This window comes from Oncorhynchus mykiss, chromosome 13 (assembly GCF_057628025.1).
Source record: "Oncorhynchus mykiss isolate SJ-2025 chromosome 13, ASM5762802v1, whole genome shotgun sequence".
Lineage (NCBI taxonomy): Eukaryota > Metazoa > Chordata > Actinopteri > Salmoniformes > Salmonidae > Oncorhynchus > Oncorhynchus mykiss.
This window is the reverse complement of record NC_143034.1, coordinates 29,983,041-30,005,089: the sequence shown is the minus strand read 5'-3', so window position 1 is coordinate 30,005,089 and position 22,049 is coordinate 29,983,041. Positions and strand designations below refer to the sequence as shown.

General features: G+C 46.2%; 1 protein-coding gene across 10 annotated transcripts in view; it reads left to right on the top strand.

The window, feature by feature from the left end:
- LOC110485940 (SEC14-like protein 1) overlaps window positions 1-21,849 on the top strand; it is a 65,872-nt gene extending 44,023 nt beyond the window's left edge. Inside the window, exons 5-18 of one of the 10 annotated variants that reach the window (XR_016485806.1) lie at window positions 10,242-10,370; window positions 10,985-11,291; window positions 11,451-11,560; window positions 11,775-11,964; window positions 13,950-14,038; window positions 14,142-14,212; window positions 14,994-15,165; window positions 15,327-15,461; window positions 15,654-15,788; window positions 16,214-16,471; window positions 16,793-16,971; window positions 17,274-17,300; window positions 18,451-19,054; window positions 19,461-21,849. Coding sequence is in view for 4 of the 10 variants with exons in the window: in XM_036940608.2 (XP_036796503.2) it covers window positions 10,242-10,370; window positions 10,985-11,291; window positions 11,451-11,560; window positions 11,730-11,964; window positions 13,950-14,038; window positions 14,142-14,212; window positions 14,994-15,165; window positions 15,327-15,461; window positions 15,654-15,788; window positions 16,214-16,471; window positions 16,793-16,971; window positions 17,274-17,300; window positions 18,451-18,550 (1,947 nt within the window). In the remaining 6 variants the exon portion in view is untranslated. Of the gene's footprint in view, window positions 1-10,241; window positions 10,371-10,984; window positions 11,292-11,450; window positions 11,561-11,729; window positions 11,965-13,949; window positions 14,039-14,141; window positions 14,213-14,993; window positions 15,166-15,326; window positions 15,462-15,653; window positions 15,789-16,213; window positions 16,472-16,792; window positions 16,972-17,273; window positions 17,301-18,450 lie in introns of all 10 variants that reach the window. The other 9 variants (XR_016485803.1, XR_016485807.1, XR_016485804.1 and 6 more) reach the window with 9 other exon arrangements.
- Window positions 21,850-22,049: the final 200 nt, after the last annotated feature.

The following is a 22,049-nucleotide window of genomic DNA, read 5'->3' as shown; positions in this document are numbered from 1 at the left end:
ATCTGACACTCCCAGTCCTATCTAACACATTCCACTCACTGACATCTGACACTCCCAGTCCTATCTAACACACTCCACTCACTGACATCTGACACTCCCAGTCCTATCTAACACACTCCCAGTCCTATATAACACACTCCACTCACTGACATCTGACACTCCCAGTCCTATCTAACACACTCCACTCACTGACATCTGACACTCCCAGTCCTATCTAACACGCTCCACTCACTGACATCTGACACTCCCAGTCCTATCTAACACACTCCACTCACTGACATCTGACACTCCCAGTCCTATCTAACACACTCCCAGTCCTATATAACACACTCCACTCACTGACATCTGACACTCCCAGTCCTATCTAACACACTCCACTCACTGACATCTGACACTCCCAGTCCTATCTAACACACTCCACTCACTGACATCTGACACTCCCAGTCCTATCTAACACACTCCACTCACTGACATCTGACACTCCCAGTCCTATCTAACACACTCCACTCACTGACATCTGACACTCCCAGTCCTATCTAACACACTCCACTCCCTGACATCTGACACTGCCAGTCCTATCTAACACACTCCACTCCCTGACATCTGACACTGTCAGTCCTATCTAACACACTCCACTCACTGACATCTGACACTGTCAGTCCTATCTAACACACTCCCAGTCCTATCTAACACACTCCACTCACTGACATCTGACACTCCCAGTCCTATCTAACACACTCCACTCACTGACATCTGACACTCCCAGTCCTATCTAACACACTCCACTCCCTGACATCTGACACTGCCAGTCCTATCTAACACACTCCACTCCCTGACATCTGACACTGTCAGTCCTATCTAACACACTCCACTCACTGACATCTGACACTGTCAGTCCTATCTAACACACTCCCAGTCCTATCTAACACACTCCACTCACTGACATCTGACACTCCCAGTCCTATCTAACACACTCCACTCACTGACATCTGACACTCCCAGTCCTATCTAACACACTCCACTCACTGACATCTGACACTCCCAGTCCTATCTAACACACTCCACTCACTGACATCTGACACTCCCAGTCCTATCGAACACACTCCACTCACTGACATCTGACACTCCCAGTCCTATCTAACACACTCCACTCACTGACATCTGACACTCCCAGTCCTATCTAACACACTCCACTCACTGACATCTGACACTCCCAGTCCTATCTAACACACTCCACTCACTGACATCTGACACTCCCAGTCCTATCTAACACACTCCCAGTCCTATATAACACACTCCACTCACTGACATCTGACACTCCCAGTCCTATCTAACACACTCCACTCACTGACATCTGACACTCCCAGTCCTATCTAACACACTCCACTCACTGACATCTGACACTCCCAGTCCTATCTAACACACTCCACTCACTGACATCTGACACTCCCAGTCCTATCTAACACACTCCACTCACTGACATCTGACACTCCCAGTCCTATCGAACACACTCCACTCACTGACATCTGACACTCCCAGTCCTATCTAACACATTCCACTCACTGACATCTGACACTCCCAGTCCTATCTAACACACTCCACTCACTGACATCTGACACTCCCAGTCCTATCTAACACACTCCCAGTCCTATATAACACACTCCACTCACTGACATCTGACACTCCCAGTCCTATCTAACACACTCCACTCACTGACATCTGACACTCCCAGTCCTATCTAACACGCTCCACTCACTGACATCTGACACTCCCAGTCCTATCTAACACACTCCACTCACTGACATCTGACACTCCCAGTCCTATCTAACACACTCCCAGTCCTATATAACACACTCCACTCACTGACATCTGACACTCCCAGTCCTATCTAACACACTCCACTCACTGACATCTGACACTCCCAGTCCTATCTAACACACTCCACTCACTGACATCTGACACTCCCAGTCCTATCTAACACACTCCACTCACTGACATCTGACACTCCCAGTCCTATCTAACACACTCCACTCACTGACATCTGACACTCCCAGTCCTATCTAACACACTCCACTCCCTGACATCTGACACTGCCAGTCCTATCTAACACACTCCACTCCCTGACATCTGACACTGTCAGTCCTATCTAACACACTCCACTCACTGACATCTGACACTGTCAGTCCTATCTAACACACTCCCAGTCCTATCTAACACACTCCACTCACTGACATCTGACACTCCCAGTCCTATCTAACACACTCCACTCACTGACATCTGACACTCCCAGTCCTATCTAACACACTCCACTCCCTGACATCTGACACTGCCAGTCCTATCTAACACACTCCACTCCCTGACATCTGACACTGTCAGTCCTATCTAACACACTCCACTCACTGACATCTGACACTGTCAGTCCTATCTAACACACTCCCAGTCCTATCTAACACACTCCACTCACTGACATCTGACACTCCCAGTCCTATCTAACACACTCCACTCACTGACATCTGACACTCCCAGTCCTATCTAACACACTCCACTCACTGACATCTGACACTCCCAGTCCTATCTAACACACTCCACTCACTGACATCTGACACTCCCAGTCCTATCTAACACACTCCACTCACTGACATCTGACACTCCCAGTCCTATCTAACACACTCCACTCACTGACATCTGACACTCCCAGTCCTATCTAACACACTCCACTCACTGACATCTGACACTGCCAGTCCTATCTAACACACTCCACTCCCTGACATCTGACACTGTCAGTCCTATCTAACACACTCCACTCACTGACATCTGACACTGTCAGTCCTATCTAACACACTCCCAGTCCTATCTAACACACTCCACTCACTGACATCTGACACTCCCAGTCCTATCTAACACACTCCACTCACTGACATCTGACACTCCCAGTCCTATCTAACACACTCCACTCACTGACATCTGACACTCCCAGTCCTATCTAACACACTCCACTCACTGACATCTGACACTCCCAGTCCTATCTAACACACTCCCAGTCCTATCTAACACACTCCACTCACTGACATCTGACACTCCCAGTCCTATCTAACACACTCCACTCGCTGACATCTGACACTCCCAGTCCTATCTAACACACTCCACTCACTGACATCTGACACTCCCAGTCATATCTAACACACTCCACTCACTGACATCTGACACTCCCAGTCCTAGCTAACACACTCCACTCACTGACATCTGACACTCCCAGTCCTATCGAACACACTCCACTCACTGACATCTGACACTCCCAGTCCTATCGAACACACTCCACTCACTGACATCTGACACTCCCAGTCCTATCTAACACACTCCACTCACTGACATCTGACACTCCCAGTCCTATCTAACACACTCCACTCACTGACATCTGACACTCCCAGTCCTATCTAACACACTCCACTCACTGACATCTGACACTCCCAGTCCTATCTAACACACTCCACTCACTGACATCTGACACTCCCAGTCCTATCTAACACACTCCACTCACTGACATCTGACACTCCCAGTCCTATCGAACACACTCCACTCACTGACATCTGACACTCCCAGTCCTATCTAACACACTCCACTCACTGACATCTGACACTCCCAGTCCTATCTAACACACTCCACTCACTGACATCTGACACTCCCAGTCCTATCTAACACACTCCCAGTCCTATATAACACACTCCACTCACTGACATCTGACACTCCCAGTCCTATCTAACACACTCCACTCACTGACATCTGACACTCCCAGTCCTATCTAACACGCTCCACTCACTGACATCTGACACTCCCAGTCCTATCTAACACACTCCACTCACTGACATCTGACACTCCCAGTCCTATCGAACACACTCCACTCACTGACATCTGACACTCCCAGTCCTATCTAACACACTCCACTCACTGACATCTGACACTCCCAGTCCTATCTAACACACTCCACTCACTGACATCTGACACTCCCAGTCCTATCTAACACACTCCACTCGCTGACATCTGACACTCCCAGTCCTATCTAACACACTCCACTCACTGACATCTGACACTCCCAGTCCTATCTAACACACTCCACTCACTGACATCTGACACTCCCAGTCCTATCTAACACACTCCACTCACTGACATCTGACACTCCCAGTCCTATCTAACACGCTCCACTCACTGACATCTGACACTCCCAGTCCTATCTAACACACTCCACTCACTGACATCTGACACTCCCAGTCCTATCTAACACACTCCCAGTCCTATATAACACACTCCACTCACTGACATCTGACACTCCCAGTCCTATCTAACACACTCCACTCACTGACATCTGACACTCCCAGTCCTATCTAACACACTCCACTCACTGACATCTGACACTCCCAGTCCTATCTAACACACTCCACTCACTGACATCTGACACTCCCAGTCCTATCTAACACACTCCACTCCCTGACATCTGACACTGCCAGTCCTATCTAACACACTCCACTCCCTGACATCTGACACTGTCAGTCCTATCTAACACACTCCACTCACTGACATCTGACACTGTCAGTCCTATCTAACACACTCCCAGTCCTATCTAACACACTCCACTCACTGACATCTGACACTCCCAGTCCTATCTAACACACTCCACTCACTGACATCTGACACTCCCAGTCCTATCTAACACACTCCACTCCCTGACATCTGACACTGCCAGTCCTATCTAACACACTCCACTCCCTGACATCTGACACTGTCAGTCCTATCTAACACACTCCACTCACTGACATCTGACACTGTCAGTCCTATCTAACACACTCCCAGTCCTATCTAACACACTCCACTCACTGACATCTGACACTCCCAGTCCTATCTAACACACTCCACTCACTGACATCTGACACTCCCAGTCCTATCTAACACACTCCACTCACTGACATCTGACACTCCCAGTCCTATCTAACACACTCCACTCACTGACATCTGACACTCCCAGTCCTATCTAACACACTCCACTCACTGACATCTGACACTCCCAGTCCTATCTAACACACTCCACTCACTGACATCTGACACTCCCAGTCCTATCTAACACACTCCACTCACTGACATCTGACACTCCCAGTCCTATCTAACACACTCCACTCACTGACATCTGACACTGCCAGTCCTATCTAACACACTCCACTCCCTGACATCTGACACTGTCAGTCCTATCTAACACACTCCACTCACTGACATCTGACACTGTCAGTCCTATCTAACACACTCCCAGTCCTATCTAACACACTCCACTCACTGACATCTGACACTCCCAGTCCTATCTAACACACTCCACTCACTGACATCTGACACTCCCAGTCCTATCTAACACACTCCACTCACTGACATCTGACACTCCCAGTCCTATCTAACACACTCCACTCACTGACATCTGACACTGTCAGTCCTATCTAACACGCTCCACTCACTGACATCTGACACTCCCAGTCCTATCTAACACACTCCACTCACTGACATCTGACACTCCCAGTCCTATCTAACACACTCCCAGTCCTATCTAACACACTCCACTCGCTGACATCTGACACTCCCAGTCCTATCTAACACACTCCACTCACTGACATCTGACACTGTCAGTCCTATCTAACACGCTCCACTCACTGACATCTGACACTCCCAGTCCTATCTAACACACTCCACTCACTGACATGTGACACTCCCAGTCCTATCTAACACACTCCCAGTCCTATCTAACACACTCCACTCACTGACATCTGACACTCCCAGTCCTATCTAACACACTCCACTCGCTGACATCTGACACTCCCAGTCCTATCTAACACACTCCACTCACTGACATCTGACACTCCCAGTCCTATCTAACACACTCCACTCACTGACATCTGACACTCCCAGTCCTAGCTAACACACTCCACTCACTGACATCTGACACTCCCAGTCCTATCGAACACACTCCACTCACTGACATCTGACACTCCCAGTCCTATCGAACACACTCCACTCACTGACATCTGACACTCCCAGTCCTATCTAACACACTCCACTCACTGACATCTGACACTCCCAGTCCTATCTAACACACTCCACTCACTGACATCTGACACTCCCAGTCCTATCTAACACACTCCACTCACTGACATCTGACACTCCCAGTCCTATCTAACACACTCCACTCACTGACATCTGACACTCCCAGTCCTATCGAACACACTCCACTCACTGACATCTGACACTCCCAGTCCTATCGAACACACTCCACTCACTGACATCTGACACTCCCAGTCCTATCTAACACACTCCACTCACTGACATCTGACACTCCCAGTCCTATCTAACACACTCCACTCACTGACATCTGACACTCCCAGTCCTATCTAACACACTCCCAGTCCTATATAACACACTCCACTCACTGACATCTGACACTCCCAGTCCTATCTAACACACTCCACTCACTGACATCTGACACTCCCAGTCCTATCTAACACGCTCCACTCACTGACATCTGACACTCCCAGTCCTATCTAACACACTCCACTCACTGACATCTGACACTCCCAGTCCTATCGAACACACTCCACTCACTGACATCTGACACTCCCAGTCCTATCTAACACACTCCACTCACTGACATCTGACACTCCCAGTCCTATCTAACACACTCCACTCACTGACATCTGACACTCCCAGTCCTATCTAACACACTCCCAGTCCTATCTAACACACTCCACTCACTGACATCTGACACTCCCAGTCCTATCTAACACACTCCACTCACTGACATCTGACACTCCCAGTCCTATCGAACACACTCCACTCACTGACATCTGACACTGTCAGTCCTATCTAACACACTCCACTCACTGACATCTGACACTCCCAGTCCTATCTAACACACTCCACTCACTGACATCTGACACTCCCAGTCCTATCTAACACACTCCACTCGCTGACATCTGACACTCCCAGTCCTATCTAACACACTCCACTCACTGACATCTGACACTCCCAGTCCTATCTAACACACTCCACTCACTGACATCTGACACTCCCAGTCCTATCTAACACACTCCACTCACTGACATCTGACACTCCCAGTCCTATCTAACACGCTCCACTCACTGACATCTGACACTCCCAGTCCTATCTAACACACTCCACTCACTGACATCTGACACTCCCAGTCCTATCTAACACACTCCCAGTCCTATATAACACACTCCACTCACTGACATCTGACACTCCCAGTCCTATCTAACACACTCCACTCACTGACATCTGACACTCCCAGTCCTATCTAACACACTCCACTCACTGACATCTGACACTCCCAGTCCTATCTAACACACTCCACTCACTGACATCTGACACTCCCAGTCCTATCTAACACACTCCACTCCCTGACATCTGACACTGCCAGTCCTATCTAACACACTCCACTCCCTGACATCTGACACTGTCAGTCCTATCTAACACACTCCACTCACTGACATCTGACACTGTCAGTCCTATCTAACACACTCCCAGTCCTATCTAACACACTCCACTCACTGACATCTGACACTCCCAGTCCTATCTAACACACTCCACTCACTGACATCTGACACTCCCAGTCCTATCTAACACACTCCACTCCCTGACATCTGACACTGCCAGTCCTATCTAACACACTCCACTCCCTGACATCTGACACTGTCAGTCCTATCTAACACACTCCACTCACTGACATCTGACACTGTCAGTCCTATCTAACACACTCCCAGTCCTATCTAACACACTCCACTCACTGACATCTGACACTCCCAGTCCTATCTAACACACTCCACTCACTGACATCTGACACTCCCAGTCCTATCTAACACACTCCACTCACTGACATCTGACACTCCCAGTCCTATCTAACACACTCCACTCACTGACATCTGACACTCCCAGTCCTATCTAACACACTCCACTCACTGACATCTGACACTCCCAGTCCTATCTAACACACTCCACTCACTGACATCTGACACTCCCAGTCCTATCTAACACACTCCACTCACTGACATCTGACACTCCCAGTCCTATCTAACACACTCCACTCACTGACATCTGACACTGCCAGTCCTATCTAACACACTCCACTCCCTGACATCTGACACTGTCAGTCCTATCTAACACACTCCACTCACTGACATCTGACACTGTCAGTCCTATCTAACACACTCCCAGTCCTATCTAACACACTCCACTCACTGACATCTGACACTCCCAGTCCTATCTAACACACTCCACTCACTGACATCTGACACTCCCAGTCCTATCTAACACACTCCACTCACTGACATCTGACACTCCCAGTCATTTCTAACACACTCCACTCACTGACATCTGACACTGTCAGTCCTATCTAACACGCTCCACTCACTGACATCTGACACTCCCAGTCCTATCTAACACACTCCACTCACTGACATCTGACACTCCCAGTCCTATCTAACACACTCCCAGTCCTATCTAACACACTCCACTCGCTGACATCTGACACTCCCAGTCCTATCTAACACACTCCACTCACTGACATCTGACACTGTCAGTCCTATCTAACACGCTCCACTCACTGACATCTGACACTCCCAGTCCTATCTAACACACTCCACTCACTGACATGTGACACTCCCAGTCCTATCTAACACACTCCCAGTCCTATCTAACACACTCCACTCACTGACATCTGACACTCCCAGTCCTATCTAACACACTCCACTCGCTGACATCTGACACTCCCAGTCCTATCTAACACACTCCACTCACTGACATCTGACACTCCCAGTCCTATCTAACACACTCCACTCACTGACATCTGACACTCCCAGTCCTAGCTAACACACTCCACTCACTGACATCTGACACTCCCAGTCCTAGCTAACACACTCCACTCACTGACATCTGACACTCCCAGTCCTATCGAACACACTCCACTCACTGACATCTGACACTCCCAGTCCTATCGAACACACTCCACTCACTGACATCTGACACTCCCAGTCCTATCTAACACACTCCACTCACTGACATCTGACACTCCCAGTCCTATCTAACACACTCCACTCACTGACATCTGACACTCCCAGTCCTATCTAACACACTCCACTCACTGACATCTGACACTCCCAGTCCTATCTAACACACTCCACTCACTGACATCTGACACTCCCAGTCCTATCGAACACACTCCACTCACTGACATCTGACACTCCCAGTCCTATCGAACACACTCCACTCACTGACATCTGACACTCCCAGTCCTATCTAACACACTCCACTCACTGACATCTGACACTCCCAGTCCTATCTAACACACTCCACTCACTGACATCTGACACTCCCAGTCCTATCTAACACACTCCCAGTCCTATATAACACACTCCACTCACTGACATCTGACACTCCCAGTCCTATCTAACACACTCCACTCACTGACATCTGACACTCCCAGTCCTATCTAACACGCTCCACTCACTGACATCTGACACTCCCAGTCCTATCTAACACACTCCACTCACTGACATCTGACACTCCCAGTCCTATCGAACACACTCCACTCACTGACATCTGACACTCCCAGTCCTATCTAACACACTCCACTCACTGACATCTGACACTCCCAGTCCTATCTAACACACTCCACTCACTGACATCTGACACTCCCAGTCCTATCTAACACACTCCCAGTCCTATCTAACACACTCCACTCACTGACATCTGACACTCCCAGTCCTATCTAACACACTCCACTCACTGACATCTGACACTCCCAGTCCTATCTAACACGCTCCACTCACTGACATCTGACACTCCCAGTCCTATCTAACACACTCCACTCACTGACATCTGACACTCCCAGTCCTATCTAACACACTCCACTCATTGACATCTGACAAAATCTATTTTGATACAATCTCAGGCTGTGTGAATGTGTTTTCTGTGCTTGATACCGTCACAAAATCCCCCCCTACTGTCAATATATGTTGGCATATAACGGCACAACCTGTCAGTATTGGTATAATGCCAGTGGGTAGTGTCATCGGTACGCACTCCCACACACAGCTGAGGATGTGTGGCTTGTAGTGTGCGTCAGCGCTCGGCACAGAGTCAAATTGCCGTGTGTGGTTGCCACGGTAACACTTGTATCTTCTCTTTCGTGTGCGCAGGCCCACCCTGAGAATGAGGACTGGACGTGTTTCGAGCAGTCGGCCAGCCTGGACATTAAGTCGTTCTTCGGCTTCGAGAGCACGGTGGAGAAGATAGCCATGAAGCAGTACGCCAGCAGTATCAAGAAGGTGTGTGTGACAGCCGGATTTGATCAGGGTCATATTCATTAGACACTGACAGTAAGTAAACAGACTGAAAGGTAGCGGGACGACCTGTCCAATAAGAAATGTTGGCTTTCGTTTATCGTTGGTACTTTGCACCCTACTGAATACAACCCAGATGTATCATATTTAGAGAATTCACCAGACCAGAATTCATCAAACATTCTCCTCATGCAAAAAATGATGAATCCAACTAGGCTCCATTTCAACTCAATAAATGAATTGACAGTTCTTTTTTTTATTTTTTTTATGACCTAATTGTATTGTGAATTTAATTCATCTCCTGCATTGAGTTAAATGAAAAGGAACTGGCCCAACCATGGAATCCAGTGTTAATACAGCAGACATGCCATTGGGCCGTGAGTGGTGAGGTCTAGTGCAAAGTGGCACTTATTATGTAATGTAAGCCAATTTGCCGAGCCAGTGTAAACAAAGATAAGCTCCTAGTCCCTGTTTAGCCTCCTTCCATATTAGTAACTCTAACTCTCTCCTTTTCCTCACTCTGTCGCTCTTTCTCTCCTCCCCCCGTACTCTCACCTCCCCCCTCTCCATGTCTCTCTCCCTCCCTCTCTCATCTTCAGGGTAAGGAGATCATAGAGTTCTACCTAAACCAGCTGGAGGAAGAGGGGATAAGCCACGTGCCCCGCTGGACTCCCTCCCTGGATGCTCCCTCCTCCTCTTCCTCCTCCACCGTCACCACCAAACCTGTCTGTGCCACTCCGAAGCTCCTCCAGCTGGAGCTGCCTGTCACGCCCGCCGTCTCAATCCCTGTGTCCACGGATGCCAATGACCGTGAGCTTGCCGATGCCACCCAAAGTGAAGCCACCAGCAACGATGCCACGAACCAACCTGACGACCAGATGGAGAATCAGACGGGCACGCCCGATGGTTAGTACTGATGGATAATTGAGAAACTGTTCAAAAGTTTCAATATGTTAGGAAAATGGGAAACACGATTTTTAAGTGGCGTTTAGCTGTGTGATTTGATTTTGAATGAGACTGAATTGAGAATTCCCCAAATTGTGTGTGTGTGTGTGTGTGTTGTAGACAAGTTGGATGCAGACTACATCAAGCGCTACTTGGGAGACCTGACTCCTCTGCAGGAGAGCTGTCTGATCAGACTACGACAGTGGCTGCAGGAGAGCCACAAGGGCAAGGTGAGACACACACACACCCTTACAGTTTTCAATACACACATACTAAAGCATATTCTATCTTTTGAAATCATACTCTGCTACTTGAGACAGAAACATAGAGGCATGTGTGACATGCTCACACACGCACGTTCTTACCCTGCCCCCTCTGAACCCCCCCCCCCCCTTGGAGACCCTTACCCTCACTCCCGCCTCTCCCTCCTCGCCACCTTTCCAGATCCCTAAGGACGAGCACATCCTTCGTTTCCTGCGGGCCAGGGACTTTAACATGGAGAAGGCCAGGGAGATCCTGTGTCAGTCCTTAACATGGAGGAAACAGCACCAGGTGGACTATCTGTTAGAGACGTGGACCTCGCCACAGGTCCTCAGTGACTACTACACTGGAGGGTGGCACCACCATGATAAAGGTATGGAGTATGGAGACTGAGAGAAAGAGATGCTCAGGCAGGCGCCCGCATACACGCACACAATTAGTCGCTAATAATTGTCATGGAGTCTTGATGTATAGAGGGGTAGTCTGATGATGATCACAAAATACAGTTGTCGCTCAGAATTAGACACACGGCACAAACCCCCCTGTACTCATATTATTTACGCATGGTTTAATAAAACTGTTGTGTGTGTGTGTGTCCTGTTTCTTTGTAAGTTGTGAACAGAAGTAACTTCCCAAAATGTCACTTTTTTATTTCACTGTAATAGAAAAATAAGTCCCTGTCTACGCCACAACTTCCTGTCATACACCATATTCGTCCAATGAAGGAATACAACTTAGAATTGACTGCATTGCAGTTCACCAGTCCCAGTTTTAAAAACGTTGTTACTGCATATTTTCCCTGGGTATTTGCATGCTCTGGTTTATTGCACGTCTTCGCGGCAGTCCCAAGGCATTGCCCTCATCACACAATGAACTGTATAAGAGCCGAGTTTGAGGAGTGGAATCACCTATCACCTGTTAGGCAGCGCGAGAGCAACTCCTCAAAAAGCTGGTACTGGAGTCTAACGTGCTTTTTGAAATCCAGTCATTGCACAACCAAATAACAACACACGATTGCACTTTGAATTAACTGTTTTGATGACCACGATTGGGGAAAAAAGAGCTACTGTTTTTATTTCTCAACTCGTAATTAAAGCGCGCCTCCCATTCGCCGTTGAAGTGCATCTGCTAAAGTCAACATTAGGCAGGCTGTCAGCAGGTCACCCACCACTTTACAATGTGAGCTTGAGGCAGTATAATTGTTTGATACTTGAAAGTTTTACTTCACTTGAAATAATGAGGCATGTTTTACCTTGCTTCAAAGTAGCATAGCCAAAATTCCAGCATGAAATTTTATAAAGACTTCCCCGTACTATTTAACCAGCATGATTTTTATAAAGACTTCCCCGTACTATTTAACCAGCATGATTTTTATAAAGACTTCCCCATACTATTTAACCAGCATTATTTTTATAAAGACTTCCCCATACTATTTAACCAGCATGATTTTTATAAAGACTTCCCCATACTATTTAACCAGCATTATTTTTATAAAGACTTCCCAATACTATTTAACCAGCATGATTTTTATAAAGACTTCCCCATACTATTTAACCAGCATTATTTTTTATAAAGACTTCCCCATACTATTTAACCAGCATGATTTTTATAAAGACTTCCCCATACTATTTAACCAGCATTATTTTTATAAAGACTTCCCCATATTATTTAACCAGCATGATTTTTATAAAGACTTCCCCATACTATTTAACCAGCATTATTTTTATAAAGACTTCCCCATACTATTTAACCAGCATTATTTTTATAAAGACTTCCCCATACTATTTAACCAGCATGATTTTTATAAAGACTTCCCCATACTATTTAACCAGCATGATTTTTATAAAGACTTTCCCATACTATTTAACCAGCATGATTTTTATGAAGACTTTCCCATACCTTTCACCTGTTCTATTGGTTTTCATATTAACTTTATTTCACAGGCACAATCCTGGTCATATTAGCAACTCATCCTAGTTGTTGTTATTAGATTCCCCCTCTACGTTTCTAGCAGAGATTTTAATCTCTGTCATATATGGAGCCATTGTCATTGGGTGCACTGTTTTAGAGCTGTGTTTTCCCACGAATTGTGTTTTGTGAATTGTTATATTAGCTGCTTCATTACAGGAGTTGCATGTTCAATAAGCTTGCTATTGTTGTGTGTTTCTCGTAATGAAACATATCTATTCCTTATATGGGTTAGGGTTAGATGGGTTACATGCATGATATTTTACTGTTTAGAATAGTTTTTTACCGTTTGTTGACTGGTTAATCAGGGTTGGTTAGTCGGAAGCAAAATTTGACCGAAATGTGCATCCCTAGACGATACAAATATACTTATGTCTGTGTGACCCTCAGAGGGTCGTCCTCTCTATATCCTGCGCCTGGGACAGATGGACACCAAGGGGCTGGTCCGAGCCCTGGGGGAGGAGTCTCTACTCAGACACGTGAGTGTGCCTCTTCTGCTGTTAATCTCAGATGTGGTAACTAAAGTGTGTGTTTCTGTGTGTGTGTGTAAGCATACCTACATTGTGTTTTTTAACCCTTCAGGTTCTATCTATAAACGAGGAGGGCCTCAGGCGCTGTGAGGAGAACACCAAAGTCTTCGGCCGACCAATCAGGTACACACCCCGTTGCTATTTGGTAGCAGCTCCACCACTCCCTCTGATAGGTCAAGTGGAGTTTAAGCCATATTGCATACATCCATCCAGGCCTCTCAGATCTACAGGACACAAGTTCTGTGGGAGAAGGGGGACTCAACAAGTAATGAGTCCTATGGGGCCTCTGAAGCTGTTGCTAAGCTAATGTGAATCATGGGAATTTGCCTTGGTGCAGTGGGGTTATTAACGCAGGGGCTGCGGAGTGTGGGGCATGCTCTTTAAAGTTCTCTAGGCAAGATGGAAAGAATGTGGAGGGTTCCTCTGAAAGGTGTGGGTGAGAGCGAGATGAAGGAAAAAGGAAACCGCAACCTGCTCTTGGTAGTATCGCTGATATTTAAAAAGCTTACAAATCTGCCTTCGTCAGAGCTTTTTTGAAAGGTGTGGGTGAGAGAGACGGGGAAATTGGGCGAGTGAGAGGAGGAATGGAAAAGAGAGGGACGGGGAAAGAGAGCGAGAATGTGAGAATAGGGGTGTTATCTGGCAGCTGTCAGGCTTATCAGATGGACGTGACTATGGAGCGAAGCCATGCAGGACTGTTTCTCGAGTGTGCTAGGGTGGAAAGCCAAGGAGCTTCCCTCGCGTAAGACCGAGTCCCGGATTGAGAGAGGGGGAGGAATCTGTCTCTGTTTTTTGACGTCGAGGTCGAATTTGGAAATGTAACGTGTAAGAGTACTTTAAAATCTGTGCATAGTACTTCAAATGTTCTCCAACCTCTCTCTCTCTCTCTCTCTCTCTCCTCTAGTTGTTGGACGTGTCTGGTGGACCTCGAAGGGCTAAACATGCGCCACCTGTGGCGACCGGGGGTTAAGGCCCTTCTGAGAATCATTGAGGTGGTGGAGGCCAACTACCCAGAGACCCTGGGACGTCTGCTCATACTGAGGGCTCCTAGAGTCTTCCCTGTGCTCTGGACCCTGGTGAGACACGATGAAATGCTATGGCTGGAGACTCCTCTAAACGGCACCCTATTCCCTATACGGTGCTTACGGGGCACTAGATGAGATGCCATTAGGCATGATGTGTTTAGGCGGGAGCAGTAGGGTGTTGACTCGTCCCACCGTCTCTGTCCTGTGTTTAGGTGAGCCCGTTCATCGACGAGAACACCCGTAAGAAGTTCCTGATCTACGCTGGAAATGACTACCAGGGCCCCGGCGGCCTGCTGGACTACATAGACAAGGAGGTCATCCCTGACTTCCTGGGAGGAGAGTGTATGGTGAGTGTGAGTGTGTGTGTGTGTGTGTGTGTGTGTGGTGTCATCACCCAACATAGTCACATTGTCGTGTGGTTGCCATGATCACGTTTGTAATCCCTTTCTTTTTCGCGGCTGTGCGGCGCATATACACGATATTATCCGTGTGGAGCAGAATGACATGTACTTTCTCGTATGGCCTAATTCTGTGTGCAGTGTGAAGTCCCAGAGGGAGGCCTGGTTCCCAAGTCTCTGTACCGTACTGCAGAGGAGCTGGAGAACGAGGACATCAGCCTGTGGACAGAGACTATCTACCAGAGTGCCAGCGTCTTCAAGGGAGCGCCCCACGAGGTGAGACCCCAACACAGTGCACCTCGGCTGGGGCGGAGCAGAGAGGAAATAAGTTGCTTGACCGACACTGCCACCCATTGGAGAAGTCCTGAAAGTGCATTCAAACTGATCTTCAGACATTTAGCCACTGTTCTGTCACCAATTGAACATGAATGTTGCTTTGAGGGGAATCTGCACCCATTTGTTATTTTTGTTTCTGTTACATAAAAGTAGATGGATGATATAAATCTGTTTATAAAAGGAGCCGTGTGGTAACTAGTCGGTAGAAATCTGCTGTCTTTCCTCCCTCTGTCATCTGTCCTTCTCTCTCATTCTTTTTCTTTCTTTTATTTCTACTCTTCTCATCCCTCCCCCTCGTTTCTCCTTTTCTCTCCCCTCTCTCCTTCAACCCCTCCTCTCTTCATCTCCCTGCTTTCCCCTGCCAGGTGGTGCTCGAGATCATCGACGCCGCCTCCGTGATCACCTGGGACTTTGACGTGTGTAAGGGCGACGTGGTCTTCCACCTCTACCACTCTAAGCGCGCCCCACAACTCCCCCGCAAGGACCCCCTAGTGGGGCAACACAGCAGCATCACCACCCCCGGGGGGAACAACGTCCAGCTCATAGACAAGTCCTGGACCTTAGGCCTGGACTACAGCATGGTGGAGTCACCACTCACCTGCAAGGAGGGCGAGAGCGTGCAGGTCAGCACTGGAGCAGCACACTAGTTCTTCATAGTATTGAGAAAGACATCAGGCATGCAGGTGGCTCTTTTTGTCAGTGCTTGAGAGAATCTCTTGACTGAATGAATGAATTAAGATTGACTCATTCAAATATACAGGTTTGCGTATTACACCCATGTTGAAACCAGTTGTTGAAACCAGTTGTTGAAACCAGTTCATTCAATACTTAATGAATCTAATGTTAAGAACGTTCAGATTGACAATGATTTAAAACCTCTCATCTAATGAATTTCTCTCCCACCCCACCCCCACATCTCCCCCTCTCGCCGCCCCTCTTCCCAGGGTTCCCACGTGACCAGGTGGCCCGGGTTCTACATCCTGCAGTGGAGGTTCCACACCATGCCGGGCAGCGCCTCCACCAACCTGCCCCGTGTGGACGACGTCCTCGCCTCCCTGCAGGTCTCTTCACACAAGTGCAAAGTCCTGTACTACACAGAGGTCATTGGCTCCGAGGACTTCAGGTTAGTAGCAGTGTGTGTGAGCTGATATCAAATGGGTCATCAAACTAAATGTTATCTTTTTAAATCATACCGTATTTTGTGTTATTATTGTATTGTATCATCACTTTTTTCCATTTTATATTTTTTGTATACAATATTGACATTAACATTAATGTAACCATTATTATGAAGTGCCAAGTGTAGGCTTCCCCTCCTAAAGAGAGAGTTGTCCTTTTTACCCTCCACTCTTTCTTTTCAATGCGCTCCTGTCCTCTTATCGCTCACCAACACCTCTTCCACTCCTTCTGTCTCTTCCTGTGAAGAACGGCTTGCTTTGACGTTCAAAGTTTGTAAGTGGACTTGTGTTCCCTTAGCTTTGCATTGCGTTTGGTTGCTTACGAGAACTCCCATTAAACAGTTAGCGACAGCTCTGTAAGACGCTAAGCATCCTGACCCTTCGCGTATGGCTTTATTTGAGCATTACCTCACCAGCAATGCTAGGCTTTCTCTTTTTGTGCTTCAGCTAGAGAAAGGCCACTCACACTCACTCACTAAGATAGTCTCACCCTTGCTTGCATGAATGACTAACAGACACATGCTTTTTTTAAAGTTTGAGTTGCCTTCCTCTTTTGCCACAAAGGGCTTCCTGTATTTTAGGGTTCCCCTACTGGCGGCTCGCGGGTGGGTTTATTTATTTACATTGTTGGACATAACAGAATGATTTAAAGTGATTTTTTAATTTAGGAAATCTGTTCCCAAGTATTCCCATGCATAATGGAGGCATGTGTCGTCATACAAATCAAAGTCAATGTAAAATGATTCGGGTTTTAATCCAAAAATGATTTCTGTTTGGGCGTCTTGCGGTCAATTTGCAGTCTACAAATGATTTGTAATTATGTTCCGGCCCACAGCTGAATGTAGCTGATGATCCCTGCCGTGTTTTTCTGCCTCTGCAAATTGGTTGATAAGGATAAGAAGTCTTTCATTCATGCCCCTCGAAACTAATCACTGAAGCATGAGAGGCCATGTTTTAGTCACCGTGGGTTAGAGGAACCTATTTAGAGCAGTATGCTAAATGAGTGTCTCACACAGTGGATTCACCTCCGTTTGGTTTGACTTGCTGCATGATCTACACTATTCGGCACTAGACTTGACAAATCAGGAGCTGGAGATGGGCGTCATTAATACCAGACCAGGGATCAAATACTATTTGAAATCATTTCCTATGTGACAAAACATTATTTTATTTTTTTTATACTTAAGCTGTGCTTGATTGAGCTTTCCTTTTGCAATATAACCAATAAACGAGTCCCACAAGTGCAAACCCCTCCCACCTATCACAACTAATGCAAACACTCAAAGAAATTGAAACATTTCAAATAGTTTTTGCACCCAGGTCTGTTTTAAGCCCATTTAGTATGTAGTTCTAAAACTTGTTAGGCCAACAATAAGAAAACATTTAAATAAATTCATCTAACTTTTTTTTTTTTACTCTCTCAGGGGCTCTATGACCAGTTTGGAGTCGAGCCACAGTGGTTTCTCCCAGCTCAGCCACGCCACCTCTAACCACTCCCAGTCCAGCTCCATGATCTCCAGGTAGAGGACTACAACTCTTGCCAAGGACTGCAATTCTTCCTCTTCTGAACTACAAGTCCCAGCTCCTCCAGCCTTCACAGTCCACACTTTCCGCCCTAACCACCTCAAACCTGTACTACTATTAGTCAGTCACAATGTGGATCTGACGCATGCTTGCACAACAGAGGATAAAGAACATGTCGGCAGTTGAAAAACTGAGAACAAAGACTTGTGATTTAAAGGGCTCCGTTTTTTTCTTGCAGCAGGCCATGTATATTTCTCCCCAGCTTTCTGCTGGGCTGCTGAACAGAACGTTGGCAGAACGTTTTCTGCTCGCTGAGACTTTGGTAGGTGTGGGAAGTGTCGCATCCATGGATGCCGGATCAAGCAATTGTCACACTCATCTAAGGAGCTGTGAGACCGGATGCGCCGTTACATATATGCATTAGAACACTTTACACATATGCACACCTCCTAGGTGTTGGTGATACGGGATGCGCTGTTACATAAGAACATGGACACTTTATAGGTTGAAGAAACAGGATGCGCTGTTACATAAGAACATGGACACTTTATAGGTTGAAGAAACAGGATGCGCTGTTGCATAAGAACATGGACACTTTTTATAGGTTGAAGAAACGGGATGCGCTGTTACATAAGAACATGGACACTTTTTATAGGTTGAAGAAACGGGATGCGCTGTTACATAAGAACATGGACACTTTTTATAGGTTGAAGAAACGGGATGCGCTGTTACATAAGAACATGGACACTTTTTATAGGTTGAAGAAACGGGATGCGCTGTTGCATAAGAACATGGACACTTTTTATAGGTTGAAGAAACGGGATGCGCTGTTACATAAGAACATGGACACTTTTTATAGGTTGAAGAAACAGGATGCGCTGTTACATAAGAACATGGACACTTTTTATAGGTTGAAGAAACAGGATGCGCTGTTACATAAGAACATGGACACTTTTTATAGGTTGAAGAAACAGGATGCGCTGTTACCTGCAGACAAACATGCTCAAACATCGGAAGACGCACAAACGCATACTGTATCGACACAAATCATAATCACACCTGCAATGACATGCAAAACTACACAGTGTTTGCCATATCACCAGTGGGGTTTGTCTCTACTCGGTGAATTGTTTATAGGTCCAGATTGGGGTAAAGCCGTAGCGAGGTATCGTTTAGAAGCAATAAGAGTTCGAATTTATACTATTGACATAATTACATTTCTATTTATCATAAAAATGTGTGTATGGAGGTTTGTCCTCATGGGTGCAATGTTTAGGTGACCTTCCAGTTCCTGGGTGACTAGATGGATGGACAGACGGGCACATTTTTAATTTAGCTAAACTTTCATTTGGAGAAATTGTCAGAGGTTATTTTGGAAATTGGAATTCACAAATGGAATGTGTTCGCAAATTCATCTACACATCTACTAGTCTCTTTTTGGCACGAGACACTTAACCAGTGATTCCTTTTTAAATTCTTGAATTTCAATTACTCGGACTTGAATGGATTCCGCCCCAAAATGAGTGTTTCCCGTCTCTCCCCGACTGCAGGAATGAACCTGACCCGTAGCTAGGCGTGGTGTGCTTTTGCTAGCCAAAGGAATGTCCCGAACTGTCATGGTCACAGTTTGAATAGGTCAAATTGTTGCTATTCTTTTTAAAGGTGTGGATATAGAGGGAGGAAGTGAATGTTTTTTTTTGTGGTGAAAGCTTAGTCATTTGCTACTGCTCCATTCATAGAAATGTATTGATGCGCACATGTACTTGGGCTTGTGCTGGTTGGGTTGTGTTTTCAGTGAGAGTGAAGTGTGTTCCTGCATGCTCATATGGGGAAATGGTTGATTGATTTTAATTTAGGAGTTACCATAGTAACTACTCATGAGCCATTTGTTAGGACCATTTTAGCCTTTGTAACTAACCATGTATATAAGAAATATATCTGCTTGGTTAGGGGACACCCCCTTTGCCTCGACTGAGCGAAGTGGACGAAATTGACGATGTTTCCATTGTAATGCAACGTACCCATGCAAATAATGTTCTGTACAGCCACCTTGTGCTTCTAAAGCACCAAAGACCAGCCAACAAAAAAAACTCCTTTCCATCTTCTAGTTTCAATGTTGTTGTTTTTTTGTCAAGCTAGTTTGGAGTGTTTTAGGGGCTGTTTTGTGAGCTTCAAGCTCACAGAAGAGATATTGAACTTTTCTACAGATCAGACTATAGGCCTGTTTCAAAGAATTGGCAAGCTTTTTGCCTTGCATTGCAAGCTGAGGCTCTCTCAAGACAAGCCCATCCAGCCTGGTCCGTGCCACCATGCTGCTGCTTGACGTCAGAGGGCCAAAGACATGTTTGTTGATGGGCGTCGTCGGATCTCACTCCCAAGGATTATCGGCCAATCAGGACCAGTCTTTTTTTAACAGCTTTTTGAGATGCTACTTTTTAACGATGATAACGAAAACCCAAGGTCAAAGTGAACAGTCTATAAATGTACAGTGTGTGTCTAACTGGAATAACGAAGTGCTTTTCTCACTGAGGAAAGGATCCGCTCAGAACGAGGGCTGTTCAGAATGAACTCATTTATTAAGTTAAAGTGATGGAATGGAATGAATAACTGTAAATGTCTGTAAGGGTGTCACCCAGGTCAGGTCTGAGGATGTGTAGTTGTACGTAACGTGTTTTCTTCTGTACTAATTTTAACCTTGAAGTATGTCTCGAGATAGACTAGGATAGTTTCCTACTTTCCAGCTCTTTATCAAAGGAAACTCAATGTCCACAATGTGTAACATAATATCAACACAATGTGTAACGTGCTCAACGGTTCACCGAGCTGTAGACAAAGGTTCCAGTCCTGAATAGGTCTTTGTTCCCTCTCAACAGTCCTGTCGTGTTCCAATGTTCGTTTTTCTTGGAACAGTGCTTTAGAAGTGTCTCACTGTGTTGTTTTAAACCAGAGACCGATTTCTCCCGTTACCTTTCAGTTTCATCAGCTGACCTCAACATGGGGTCACTGCCACGACTGAAATGTGTCTGCTATGTAACCTGCTTTGCTCTACTTCTGTCAACCTTCACTTCTACTTATCTCATTTACATATGAGGGCTATTTCTGTCTTGTTTGTCTGTGTCACCAACCATATCCTGATTTCTCCATTTCTCTCATCTAGCCTCCCTTCCTATAAGACAATGATAATATTGCATATCTTTATTTCCCTCGAAATTCATGTTTAAAGAAAGAACTTTAAATTAATATAAAATAGCGCCTTTACAATTTTTCAAACCATTAAACTTGAATTATGAGAATTTAAAGTTGTCTTGTTTGTGAAACATATCTTTCTACGGCTTCAACCTGCAATGCACGCAGCAATCTTAGTTTAAACTCTACTTGACTGTGTCAATGTGGATACATTTAGTTATCTGTATGTAGGTGACTTGAGCTATCTCAGACAAAATGATAATCAGAAAGAGTTGAACATTGAATGGATGAATAGCTGAACCGATGGATGGGA